A 13979-nucleotide genomic window follows, 5' to 3' on the forward strand; every position below is an offset into this window, starting at 1 on the left:
GTAGGTCGCCTTTATAAACATTCACGAACCGATCGCTCTGTTCATTTCACTCCCAGCAATCGAGCGGCCAATGATATCAAGCGATATGTTTACAAGCATCAACGAATGAATAAACAAACGAGCGTCTGATAAACAAAGGGTACAGGGAATCCTCGACCCATCAGAACCCATCCTAGGGCCATCTCGACCAAGAAAACGAAAATACGGGGAATCTACGACTCCTCCTAGGGATATCTAGGGATATCTCGACCGAGACAACGGGGAGAACCACCTGAGTGTATTGCGGAGCAGCTGGCTTTCTTCGCCGCGGTGGACAAAGAAAAGAAACTACGCGACCCCAACACCCAACTTCGGTTTGATACGTGAGTCTCACGCTGCTTGCTGTGCATGGTATCACTTTTCACGGTATGCGCCCTTATCGCCGTATCAGTCGCGATATGGAGCCGATATCGCGAAGCGATAGCGCTCATTTCCTTCTATGAGGAAGCCCTAACGTAACGTAGATGCTTAAAGGCTGTTGCTAGGGTTACGTCCAGACGTAACTGTAGTCACCGCTATCGTTACGTCCAGACTAAAGTCCCTAGATTTTTCCCTGTTGAAGAGCAGGGAAAATCTAGGGACTCTAGTCATGTGGCTTTCCACAAACGTGAGTACATTATTTTCCTGTTGCTCAGTGAAGGCCCTCTGCGCCCTTCGGGCGCGGCAACCTAATCGTGGCTTCGCCCTCGCTTCGCGAGTGCGGCCATTTCGCTAACGCTCAATGGCCGGTTGGCAGGGTCACGGTCACGCGCTACTGGCCGCTGTCGCGGCCACGCGCTGTTTAGCCCGCGCAGCCTGCCCCTTCGGGGCAGGCGGAGGTGTACGTAACCCAAGAGCCGCGTCGCGCTTCTCTGGCAACAGACTTCAGCAACACCTGAGACAAAAAAAAAAGAAAAAAAATAAAAAAATTGCAGCAGCAGCGAGGTTCGAACCAACGTCCTCGCAGTTCCGAGCACGACACGCTAGCCGCTGCGCCACTGAGGCCAATCGGTTCGGTAGGTTTAACGGGCTGTATTTGTATCGTCACGCTGGACGTAACTTTTAAGACTCGTTATTCTTACGTCCAGACGTAACTGCAACGGCTCCTACCGTTACGTCTAGACGTAACGCTAGACACTCCCTTGACTTAAAAGTTGTGTGTGCCCGTGTTGAAGGTCGGAATGAGAATATATGTTAGAGGTTCTTTGAGATTAAACTAGTAGTAATCGATAGCGTGTTTTTTTCTTCCGAGGAATCGGTCTCAGAGAAGGAGGACTTGTAAAATATCAAGGGAGAGCTAGAGAAAAAAAAATGCTCCGGCATTTTCAGGGTTCGACGTCCAGCGGCGGCCGGACTGCGATGTCCGGGGTTTTCCACTGGTTTCGTTTGTTGGCGGGCGGCTTTTGCCTGCCCCTTGTGTTTCCGTACATCGTCTACAAGCTGTACAAGCTACGCTGGGGCTCACTGAAAACCGGCTGCCTTCAGGACAAGGTGGTTCTCATCACTGGCGCCAGTTCGGGGCTTGGAGAAGGTTTGTTCTGCGTTCCTTCACGTGTTTTTGCGCTTTCGTACCCAATCAAAGCGCGTTCGAATGAACGAGAAACGAGATGGCGTGTTTTAACGCCTGGATACATATATAGCGGATGCGTGATCGTCAACTGTTACTAAAGTGCACGACCTCCTAGGTCGTGCTAAAGTGCTAGCGGTGATCCGGATCGAATTTCACGATCGTGATTGGCTCAAGCTGCAGATGGGAGCCAATCACTGTTGAGAAGTTCGAGCGTGATCGGGCTCGATCGCGATCAGCAGTGCACGCGTGTGTCACCGGTGCAACCGTACGCGCGTAGTCGGATGCCGGCAGTGTGTTATCACGCCTTTTATAAGCATTCGAATTGACGCTTGATTCTTGCATTAATTGCATGCACTGTACCTTGAACACCAAAGTTGGACCTCTTGGGCCGCCTTGTTGCGAAAAACACTCAGACCCTCCATAATGCATGTTTAAAGTGTGGGAGGAGTGTCAAGTAGGCTTTTCTTTTTGTTGTTTTTGACTCTTATCATCTAGCCTTATCAGGTTTTCGGCATCTTTATCTGCTCGTATTATCCACAGTGACCATGTACCCTTAATTTAGTTCTTAATACCGGTGATGTTGATATCCATCAACTCCTGTCAGATTGTATCTGACCAGGGGAAAGTGTAGTTACTTTAAATAAGCATGCTGTTTGTCGGGCTTATGTACTACTTGGCAGCATTTCACGAGCATTTCTGAATCGCAATTCCCAATTTGACACTAAGATTGATACTGTGTCAAATGCCACAATTTCTCTAAAGCGCAATTCTCGATCTGACGCTGACATTGATACTGCGTCAAACGCCTCGATTTCTCTAAATCCAGCGTTTCAACCAGCTGAATTGCAGCGCTGATGGCGACAAGTCCACTCATCGAAACGTTGGCTCCAGCGACATTCCAATTGTTTGACAATTTCTCATCAAGACTCCATCTCTCCCTGAACTTCTGTCTTGTTTGCATTCGTACCGATTTCAGGTTATTCTAATGTTTTGTGAGGACCTGTGAAATTCCTGTCATTGAGATTTCACAGCACATTTTCATTACTATATCCACAGCCTTGGCGCACAAGTTCTTTGCTGCCGGCTGCAAGGTTATCCTCGCGTCCCGTCGTGTCACCGAGCTGGAAAGAGTCAAGGATGACCTCATGCAGTCTGTGCCGGTGAGTGCATGGAGCCGTTCCTTATTTTTGTGGTCATCAGTGTGTTTTTACTCTACTCAGCTTTGTGCCTGCTGGTGTTGTGTTGTGCTAAGCTGTTGTGCTGCTAAGCTCAGCGGCACAGATTTGATTCCAGGCCACAGTGGCCACATTCAGATGGGGCCGAAATGCAATAACACCCACGTATGTACTTATATTTCAGCGTGTGTCAAAGGACTTCAGGTGGTCAAAATTAATCCGGAGATCCCTCCCAACCATGGCGTGCCTCGTAATCATATCGCGGTTCTAGCACATTAAGCCTCAGAATTTACTTTAAAAGCGTAATGGTGTACGCGTACCTTGAATGCTGTTTCTTCACACGGAACTACCTGTAATGCACGTTTGAGTGCGATTGAACGCACTTGCACATCTTGTGCTGCACATTCAATTGCGATCGGACGCACTTGGACTATTCCTGCCACATTTTCTAGTGAATTGTTCATGAATCTGCAATCGACTGAGCACACTTTCGCTATTCCTGTTGCATGTTCTCTTAGGTGTACTTGCACTGTCTCAGCAATGCGCTTGTCCCACACGAGGACATTGGCACTGGGCAATTAGGAGAAATATGTTCCTTGAAAGAGCTTTGCAATGCCGTTAGCCACCCTGGTGAAATGAGTAGCGGACACCTAACTGGTTTTGAGTGGTGTTGACTGGTATCAACTGGTTCCATCTGGAAACCAACTGGTCCCAGCAATGGAATAAACTGGTTCCGGTTACAAGCCAACTGGAAACCAACTGGCAGCGTGACCAGTTGTACTGGAAGTAACTTATAACCAGTTGATTAGGTGTTCTGCGTCGTCCACAAATGTATTGCCTTTTGCTAAATGCTCAGCCGTCAGCATCATATGTGATGGTGATTTCTAACAACATCTCTTTGGGGACCTAGGGGTGTAGGTAGCCACTTGCACTGTCTTGAACTAATTGGGCTTTGCTACATCTGTTGCTATGAAAACAAAACTGTGCATAGGCAAAAATCAGACGTATGCATTAAGGGACAAGGAAGGCAAGGTCACAAACAATATGGATAGAATAGTTGAGGTAGCGGAAGAGTTCTACAGAGATCTGTACAGCAGCCGAGGCATTCAGGATGATAACGTAAGAAGGAGTAATAGCGCAGAGGAATCTGACATCCCACCAGTATTGACAGGAGAAGTAAAGAAAGCCCTAAAGGGAATGCAAAGAGGCAAAGCAGCTGGTGAGGATCAGGTAACATCAGACCTGTTGAAAGACGGTGGAGAGATTATGTTAGAGAAACTGGCCACCCTGTATACGAAGTGCCTCTCGACGAGGAGGATACCAGAATCTTGGAAGAATGCCAACATCATCTTGATCCATAAGAAAGGGGACGTCAAGGACCTGAAAAATTACAGGCCCATAAGCTTACTGTCCATTGTCTACAAGCTATTTACAAAAGTAATTGCTAACAGAATTGATACGACATTAGAGTTCAATCAACCAAGGGACCAGGCAGGATTTCGTACAGGATTCTCAACAATAGACCATATTCATACTATCAATCAGGTGATAGAGAAATGCGCGGAATACAACCAACCCCTATACATAGCCTTCATAGATTACGAGAAGGCATTTGATTCGGTGGAGACATCAGCAGTCATGCAGGCACTGCGGAATCAAGGCATCGACGAAGCCTATATAAACATAATGGAAGAAATCTACAGCGGATCCACAGCCACTATAGTCCTCCATAAAGAAAGCGACAGAATCCCAATAAAGAAGGGCGTACGGCAGGGAGACACGATCTCTCCAATGTTATTCACCGCGTGTTTACAGGAGGTTTTCAGGGCCCTAGATTGGGAAGAGTTAGGGATAAGAGTTAATGGAGAGTATCTCAGTAACCTACGATTCGCTGATGACATTGCATTGATGAGTAGCGCGGGAGACGAATTACAGCTCATGATTAGGGAACTGGATACGGAAAGTAGAAGAGTAGGTCTGAAAATTAATATGCATAAAACTAAAGTAATGTGGAACAATCTTGGCAGAGAACAGCGCTTTGCGATAGGTGGCGAGACACTGGAAGTTGTAAAGGAGTACGTCTACTTAGGACAGGTAGTAACCGCGGAGCCGAACCATGAGAGTGAAATAACTAGAAGAATAAGGATGGGTTGGGGCTCATTCGGCAAGCATTATCAAATCATGAATGGTAGTCTACCACTATCCCTCAAGAGGAAGGTATATAACAGCTGCATCTTACCGGTACTTACCTACGGAGCAGAAACCTGGAGACTTACAAAGAGGGTTCAACTTAAATTGAGGACGACGCAGCGAGCGATGGAAAGGAATATGATAGGTGTAACCTTAAGAGACAGGAAGAGAGCAGAGTGGGTCAGGGAACAAACGAGGGTTAAGGACATCATAGTTGAAATCAAGAAGAAGAAATGGATATGGGCCGGGCACGTAGCACGTCGGCAAGATAACCGGTGGTCATTAAGGGTAACTGACTGGATTCCAAGAGATGGCAAACGCGTGAGGGGGAGACAGAAAATTAGGTGGGTAGATGAGATTAAGAAGTTTGCAGGTATAACGTGGCAGCAGAAAGCACAGGACCGGGTTGATTGGCGGAACATGGGAGAGGCCTTTGCCCTGCAGTGGGCGTAGACAGGCTGATGATGATGATGATGACATCTGTTGTAGTCTAGCATTTTGCCAATCTCTACTTTACGTCCTTTCTTTTCATTAAGACATCAAGCTCTATGCTGCAAAGTTGCCCACACCTGCAGCGAACCTAGCTGCAACTTTTCCCTCACTTTTCTCCACTAAATACTCTTAAATGGGCAGCCAGGTGGCGCCATGTGGTGGATCGCAGTTTAACTAGCGGGGACACAGCTGTGTTAGTTCAGGGCTTAGCCATCCCGACTGAAACGTTGCTTGTGAATGACAATAATTTCGCATATTGTCCATAAGATTTATAAAGAAAGTGATGGAATTTATGCAGAATCCAGGCATACATTCTGTAAAATTATTGCGGAACTCATACGGACTCATTGGTATGGCATGCAGTAAGTTTTCATGGGGATATTGCAGAGGCAAAAGTACAATAGTGTATTTAAGCCAGTTGTGCCGACATATTAAAGTAGCCAAACTTTGGTTTACAGCAGCCCTCGGGGCACCACGTACCAGCTGTGCTCCAGCTGGACTTGGCGGACCTGTCAAACATCACAGAAAAGGCTCAGCAGGCGCTGCGTATCCACGACCGTATCGACATTCTCGTCAACAGTGGCGGCATCAGCTACCGCGGGGAAGCGTGCGACACCTCGGTCGAGGTGGACGTCAAGCTTATGATGGTCAACTACTTTGGACACGTTGCGCTTACCAAAGGTTTGTCGTGGTCTCGAACTTGTTGAGCTCGCGCTTCTCTTGTCCGCATCTTGGTTCTTTGTGTCCGTGTTAAAGGGCTGCTTGAAGCCTGCAACACAGCATTTCACTCTGTCAAAACAGTTCAGTTTGTTATGTAGCTGGCTGTCGCTCCACTTGTAAATTCTGCATTTTAAGCGAAGCTTGTATGAGTTGCAGATTTTGGTGCTGGCGGCGGGGCGGTCTGGTTTGCAAAAATACGGTGCTGGCAAGTGTGCGTGTGTACGCAAGTGCGGGTGTACACAAATAAGTGGTCGTACACAAATAAGCCCGCAAAAGTGCACCAGACACATGCGTATTTGTATGCACCTTTTTCCGTCAACTGATGCTCTCTCAATCAAGACTTGTTGGTGATCAGCCATTTCTGATATTTAAATCTGATGTTTTATCAAGGTTGGTTGTCATTTCAAGTTGTCACATTTCATTGTTTTATGTGTGACCCTCATTTTTTCCTGTAGCAAAGGTTTGATTCCCGGTATGGAGGGGAAAAAAAAGTTAGAGAATTGCACAGTGCGATAAAAAAACGAAAAATAGCAGGTCAGGCACGCACACGGTGAGTTTCACTTGCTTCCGGCAAGCGTTTCCCGTTTTCCCAATGGGGGAAGGGTTCCTATTTTTTATAGATGACATTCCAGTGCGCGATACACTTTGTTCCTATTTTTCAGACATTGTGTCCACTTCTGGTAGCCTTTATTAAAAATCAATTCAGTGTAATGAAGGAGTCAGTGGTGTCAGAGGGAAAAACTAGTGGTTTTGTCGTTTACCTCAGCTTTCAGTTACGAGTTCGATTCCCGCTAGCCACGTCCACACTGCGTAGTGCACGGAATACAAAAATGGTAGTTTAAGCTTTGTTTGCATGTTTTTTCAGAGAAACTGAGATTGACGAAATTAATCTAGAGCCCTTCCTAGCATTGAATACCATATCTGTGAGTTTTCATGTGATGTTATGCCCAGTGGATTGATGAGTCGAATCCCATTCGTGCCACATGCATGGAGGAAGCTCAGGCCGACATTATTTGTAGTCATTCTGTTTCATTCTTCACGGGTGATTTGTAGCAGCTTCTGATGAGCACACAAACATTAAATGCCTCTTTGAAAATGTCGCTGATTTGTGTGTACGTAAATATCCTGGGTTTCTGTGGTATTTATGTATGATTCCACAACATGTTATAGTGTTGAGCACTGTGGGTTGATGTAAAGACTTGGAATAAAAGTTCAACATGCACTATAGATTCACGCATGGATGTGGCAATCACAAAAACGGACCAATACGGGCCAATGAATTATGATACGGCATCTACTTGCTGAGGTTTTTGAAGTGGCTTGATAGGATATGACGGAATGTGTCAAAGTTTGTCTGGGATGCAATGTCGTCAGGCAAACTGTTCCTCAGACGGATAGCACGCGGAAGTGCAGACTGATTGAACGCGTTTGTTGAGCCATATACACGGGAATAGCTAAGATGATTGTGTAGTCTACGCGAAGTGAGATATGGTTTTTGCAGACCAGTAACGGTGATTCGGGAGGAATGTGTAATTTTGTGAAAGAATGACAGCAAGGCAATGTCGCGACGAATGTTCAAGAGTGGGAGTGAAAGTTCCTGTTTTATTTGTGATATACTGGAATGCGGACTGTAGTTATTGGCAATGAAGCGGCTTGCTCTATTCTGGATTCTTTCCAATGAATCAATTAAGTATTTTTGGTGGGGAGACCAAATCGAGCAGGCATATTCTAGTTGAGGGCGAACCAGTGTTAAGTAAGATAATTTGCGAATGCTTGATGGTGCAGCTTTCAAGTTACGTCTCAAGAAACCCAGTGATTTCGAAGCGCTGGCAGAGATTGCCCTAATGTGGTCGGACCAGGATAGATTAGGTGTTAGTATTACGCCCAAGTACCGATATTGTGTTGCAGTTGATAGAATAGAATGATTAATGCTGTAAGAGAATTCGGATATGCTAGGTTTACGTGGGAACGACATTAATTTGCATTTTGAGACATTTAGTGTCATGAGCCATGCACTACACCAACCATTAATTACGTCGAGGTCGTTTTGAAGTGACAGGTGATCTTCACTGTTCTTGATTGGACGGTAAATAATGCAGTCGTCAGCGAACACCCTGATGCAAGAAGAGACGTGTTGCGGAAGATCATTGATGAATATGAGGAAAAGTAATGGCGCGAAAACGCTGCCCTGTGGTACACCTGAAGAAACGTCAGATAGGGAAGAAGAGAAATTGTTAACTGTTGTGTACTGCTGACGATTCGACAGGAAATTGCGAAGCCATGATAATGTAAGGGAGTCTAATTTCAGGGCGGAAAGTTTCGATATCAGGCGACAGTGTGCAACCCGGTCAAACGCCTTCGAATAGTCGAGGAACACGCAATCAGTTTGATAATTATTGTCCATATTTGCATGAAGCTCTGTGGTAAATTCAAACAACTGGGTCTCACACGAAAAGCCCTTTCAGAAACCATGCTGATTTTTGAAAAAGAAATGATTGGATTCCAGATGCTTGTAAATGTGTGAAGCAATGATGTGCTCCAGAATTTTGCAACAAATACACGTAAGCGAAATAGGACGGTACTTTTCGCTAAGTGAAAGCTTCCTATTATTAATAAGTGAAAGCTTCCTATTTCTTTATTGAGATGGAACATTTTTTTAATGGCTCCACCTAGAATGTTTGGAACTTCACAGCAAATTACTGGCGAGCTAGATGGGAGCTGTAAGCATGCCTGGGTCATAGTGTGGTAAGGGTACACTGCTAGCAGAGGCGTAGCCAGAAATTTTTTTCGGGGGGGGGGGGGGGGTCAACCACACTTTATGTATGTTCGTGTGTGCGTTTGTATGTGCGCGTGTATATACACGCAAGCAAAATCGAAAAATTTCGGGAGGGGTTTGAACCCCCCCCCCTTGATTACGCCCCGACTACTAGTATGATAATATTGCCATTGGTGGATAGCCCTATGGACGTTCGTGAGTTTAGTGACTTACACTCATGTGGTTTTCCATTACAATTTCTTTTTTCCAGCAATACTGCCCAACATGATCGACATGAGAGACGGAACCATTGTTGCCATCAGCAGCGTGCAGGGAAAGATTGGCCTGCCCTTCCGTTCAGCCTGTGAGTTGGTAGTCCACGCTTCACCCGGTCTCAAACAGATGGTATTGGTAGAAAGATCCGACGCCACTTAAGCACCATCAGAAACTGACTTCGTAGTTACACTGCAAGTTATATTGAATCCTCGCCAGGGAGTCCAAATATTTTTAGTACATATAACAAATTGTTTAATTGCCCACTCTGCCACCTGGCACACCTTGTGTCTTTATACAGTAGACTCTCAGTAAACGGAAATCTGTTAAACGGAACTGCTGCTTAAACGGAACAACTGAATCTGATATGATTGGTTTCGTACATGAATTCTGCACCCCTGTTCATCTCTCAGTAAACGGAACTCCTGTTAAATGTAACACATTTTCCTGGTCCCTTCAGGTTCAATTTAACGAGAGTCTACTGTACAAGCTCTTTATAAGTCTTTTTGTTAGAGCTGTGCGAATAGCAAAATTTTGGGTGCGAATCGAATTCGAATATTGAAGTGTGAGTGCAAATCGAATCGAATATTTTTCGAATATTTCTAGAATATTTTTCGAATACTTCGAAGCGAAATTGCAGAAAAAAAAGTTAGAGAGGATTCCTAAGCATACTCTTATGAGATAGCAACATGAAAGTGTTTCTTTTCGCTAGGTTGATGAAGCACTGGCGGAGTGATGTTTCATAGTTGTCTTATCAAGAATGAGGCAATGTAGAGGCCGAATTCTATTTATGTAAATGATTTGGTGCAACCAAAGTGTTGCCGACAACACTTTACATGTGATAGGCAGATATGCCATTTCCTCAGCCTCTCCTCCTCTTTCAACTTCTGTGGAAGCCCAACTGATGTGGGCGGACAAGGGTGTGCTCCCTTCAAGTCCGGAGTTCCAAATCTGCCTTGTAGACGTCGATATACAAGAACATCTGAAATTTTGGATGCTAAAAAGCTTCAGCTTCCGATTTTTCGGACTTCCTGCCCAAATTTCAGGTCCAAAACAGCATTAATTGAGCCCCTACCTCTGCCACATCTTTCATCTCCATGTTGGAACCAGCGTTTCCTTGAGTTAGTACATTTGCGACCGTAGCAGAGCTTGAAAGGCAGCTTTGCCGCAATACCGGGTTGTAATGAGGTGAAGCATCTTAAAAATATTGGGACCACTTTCACTCGGGCGTTGACTGCGTCTTGGCAAAGTTCGACTGTAACGGAACGTAAAAGGCAGCTTTGCCGCAATACCGGGGTGTCATGAGCTGAAGCATATTGAAAATATAGGGGCCACTTCGAATCGGACGTGGACTGTTAATTGACTAAGTTCGACCGTGACGGAGCTTGAAAGGCAGCTTTGCCGCAATACCGGGGTGTGATGAGATGAAGCAAATTGAAAATCTGAAGGGGTCACTTTCACTTTGACGTTGACTGTATTTGTTTTTGTGAAGTTCGAATAGTAAAATTTCAGTGCGAATCGAATCGAATAGCAAACACTATTAGAAAAATATTCGAAATTTCGAATATTCGCACACCCCTACTTTTTGTCCGTAAAGCACGTGGAACTTTTTCTCTATTTCATAGCATGTGTGCTGTTCTGTCTGTATTCTGACGCATCTAAGCATTCTTTTTGATGTAGGCATGTGACATTTGTTTCTTGGCACAAGGTGACAGCAGATGTACTTTGCGTCTGCTGAATTGGCGGTAGTTGAGCATTTTGAGCACTTCCCAAAGCCTTGACGTAGTATACCTCAGGCCCAGGTTATGGCAAAAGTTAGAGATAGCCCAGCTCAAAGACTCCATAAAGAGAGAGAGAGAAATTAGCTCAATCTAAGCTATACCACAAGGAAGGAAGCAGATGTACGAAATGATTATAACACATTTGTCATCCATTTACATGTGTGGAGCACGTCATAACATTTCTAATTCGAATACACATAACATGTCAGTAATATATAACAGTTCATGCTTGGAAAACGAGCGCGAAAACGATGGAGACACAAGAAAAGAAGGACACAGGACAAGCCCTGTGCCCTTCTTTTTGTCTAGCGCTCGTCCTGTGTCCTTCTTCCATACCCGCCACGATGGTCTAGTGGTTATGGCGCTTGACTGCTGACTCGCAGGTCGCCTGATCAAATCCCGGCTGTGGCAGCCGCATTTTCGATGGAGGCAGAAATGATAAGGCCCATGTACTTAGACTTAGGTGCACGTTAAAGAACCCCATGTGGTCGAAAGTTCCGGGGCCCTTCACTACAACGTCTCTCATAATCATATCGTGGTTTTGGGACATAAAACCCCAACAATTATTATTATATGTCCTTCTTCCGTGTATGCATCGATACCAGCTCACCCAACTGTCTACCTTGATGCAATGTATAACAGTGGCACTGAGGTTTCGCTTCATTTTGCGCATTCTTGCACCACTCGTTTAATCGGAGTCTTGGTGTTGCATTTTTACAGACGCGGCATCGAAACACGCGACTCAGGCCTTCTTTGACAGCTTGCTGGCTGAGGTGGCACAGTACAACGTCCACGTATGCATCGTCTCTCCAGGTTACATTCGCACCAACCTCTCGATGAACGCACTCACTGGTACTGGTGCAGTCTATGGCGGTGAGTGACGGTGGTCATAGTTTAGAGCTTTTCTTAGTCACTGGCTCTGCATGTGCTAGCTGTGGGTTGGTGCCTTGGTTATATTCAACTGTTGAGAGATCTGTGAATGTTAAACAGTGCCAGCACCGCTCTAGTACACTGTGGACAAACTCTGTTTATTTCACTTATAGACCTGTATCGTCACCACTTAAAGGGACGCTAAAAAGAAAAAAGACAATTTTTCTCGTATTATTAAATTATAATTTCTTAATACCGAAAGAACGACTGTTAGCGCAAGACGGCACTTGCTAAGCAAGAAGACACACGAAAAGAAAATGCAGCTTGCAACAACACCTTGAAGTTCCTGCACCGGCTCACCGTTACGTCATAGATTTTGACGGAGTCGGCTACATTATTGTTTAAGGGGGGACCCTGCTTCGGAGACATATTTCTTTGTTTTTGAGTACATTTTTATGAAACTTTCGTAGCTTATGTATTTTTATGTCCTGATTTCAAATATGCAATTATTTTTCTAGTACACTATGCTGTTTTCAAAACATCAAATATTTCATGTATATTGTTGGGAGCAAGATTTATTTATAAATTGTAAGAGTTATAAAGCAAATCAGCATATCACAATAAGCTGGAATGAATACTGTTTGCAATAAAACAAGAATGGATGTTCTATGCCCAATTGAACAAAAGTTGTAGCACGTTGAACACTTGGCAAGTCAGCGATGTCGAGCTTGGTCAAACTGGGATCAAGCTGGGAATGTTCAATGTACCATAACTTTTGTTCAAATAAGCCTAGAACATCCATTCTTGTCTTATTGCATACAGAATTGATTCCAGGTTATTGTGATAGGCTGATTTGCTTGATAAACCTCACAGTTTAAAAATAAAGCCTGCTCCTAACAATACAAAAACTATTTAATAGTTTCAAAACTACATATTGTATTAGAACAATAATTGCATGCTTGAAATCAGCACATAAAAATACATAAGCTGTGAAAGTTTCATAATGATACGCTCAAAAACAAGAAACATGTTTCAGAAGCAGGGTCTCCCCTTAACGGTAAAAAGTATTTCGGTTGTGTTCTGAGGGACCCAAGGTCTCTTGGCCAAAAAAGGCAAAAAGGCAATGAAATTCGTGACATCGCGGAGACATTCACGTGCTAAAGTTCTGGCACAAAATTCAAAAATGAATTTTCAACCCTTATTTCCTCTTCTCATAATTAACCTATAATGGCGAAATTAATGACAGTAAAGTTCTGAAAGAACAATTTCTATCTGAACTGCATTAATGTGTTTATTTTAGTGTCCCTCTAATATAAAGCTGTGTTGGCGTAGACCTGTGCCGCCACCTGTTGTACCCAGTGGTAACTATAGAACTGCTCCGTGCACTTAGTTTGTCGAAATCCTTCGCAGAAAGCAGTCGTCTATAGTCGTACACACTTCTACAAACATGCAAAGCAAGGACAAAAATTCACAGGGTCCCCTATGCATCCACCTCAGCCAACTCAAAGGTGAAAACCACATTGTTCTTTTTCTTCCAAGTCAAAATATTGAACCTCCCATGCCCCCCTCCGAAAGCTTTCTGCAACTAACGTGGTTTTGCACTGCCTCCAGGATGGGCGAAGCAATGATGTTGTGTGATGTCACCACGTGACGTCAGAATTGTTGACATCGCAAATTTTGGCGATCTATGATGTCATGATTACATCATATGGTGACGTGATTGCATGACGATGATTTCTTGCATCACTCATGTTGACGCCATCGACGCGGGACGCCGGTCATTTTTTGCGTTTGATGAGGCATTGTAGGCTTTCTTTCGCCTTAATCGCTATGTTGCTTTTTTTGCAGTGATGGACGAAACCACTGCCACTGGAATGGCCCCCGAGGATGTGGCCGACATCGTCCTGGAGGCGGTGGTGAACAAGAGAACGGACGTAGTGATCGCCAGCTTCATCCCACGCCTCGTGCTCCTCATGCGGGTGCTCATGCCCTGGCTCTACTTCACCATCATGAAGGGGCGGGCCAAGCGGTTGCGCCTGCAGCAGCGTCGGGTCCAATAGCAAATACTGGCACGTTTCACCCAGCGCGAGCGCGGGGCGCGAACGCTGTGAGCGTCGTCAGAGAGGTCTTTTCGG

General features: G+C 44.9%; 1 protein-coding gene across 2 annotated transcripts; it reads left to right on the plus strand.

The window, feature by feature from the left end:
* The first annotated feature begins 261 nt into the window (after positions 1-261).
* Positions 262-13957, plus strand: LOC119399942 (dehydrogenase/reductase SDR family protein 7-like). Of its 2 annotated transcripts, XM_037666845.2 has the most exons (7): positions 262-362; positions 1348-1549; positions 2645-2748; positions 5904-6126; positions 9192-9284; positions 11695-11847; positions 13693-13957. In XM_037666845.2, the coding sequence occupies exons 2-7, from the start codon at positions 1378-1380 to the stop codon at positions 13902-13904; spliced, it is 957 nt and encodes a 318-aa protein (XP_037522773.1). In that variant the 5' UTR covers positions 262-362; positions 1348-1377; the 3' UTR covers positions 13905-13957. The 2 variants fall into 2 exon arrangements, with proteins under 2 accessions (XP_037522773.1, XP_037522772.2); XM_037666844.2 differs by lacking the exon at positions 262-362 and having other exon boundaries at positions 5907-6126.
* Positions 13958-13979: the final 22 nt, after the last annotated feature.

The sequence above is a fragment of the Rhipicephalus sanguineus genome, chromosome 7 (genome assembly GCF_013339695.2).
Source record: "Rhipicephalus sanguineus isolate Rsan-2018 chromosome 7, BIME_Rsan_1.4, whole genome shotgun sequence".
In the NCBI taxonomy this organism is placed as follows: Eukaryota; Metazoa; Arthropoda; class Arachnida; order Ixodida; family Ixodidae; genus Rhipicephalus; species Rhipicephalus sanguineus.

What these genes read in the sequence shown, in the direction of transcription:
- LOC119399942 (XM_037666845.2), top strand. Translation starts at nt 1,378, where the DNA reads ATGTCCGGGGTTTTCCACTGGTTTCGTTTGTTGGCGGGCGGCTTTTGC. An exon ending in CAGTTCGGGGCTTGGAGAAG is followed by an intron (nt 1,550 to 2,644) that starts GTTTGTTCTGCG and finishes CTATATCCACAG; the next exon opens with CCTTGGCGCACAAGTTCTTT. An exon ending in CCTGCCCTTCCGTTCAGCCT is followed by an intron (nt 9,285 to 11,694) that starts GTGAGTTGGTAG and finishes GCATTTTTACAG; the next exon opens with ACGCGGCATCGAAACACGCG.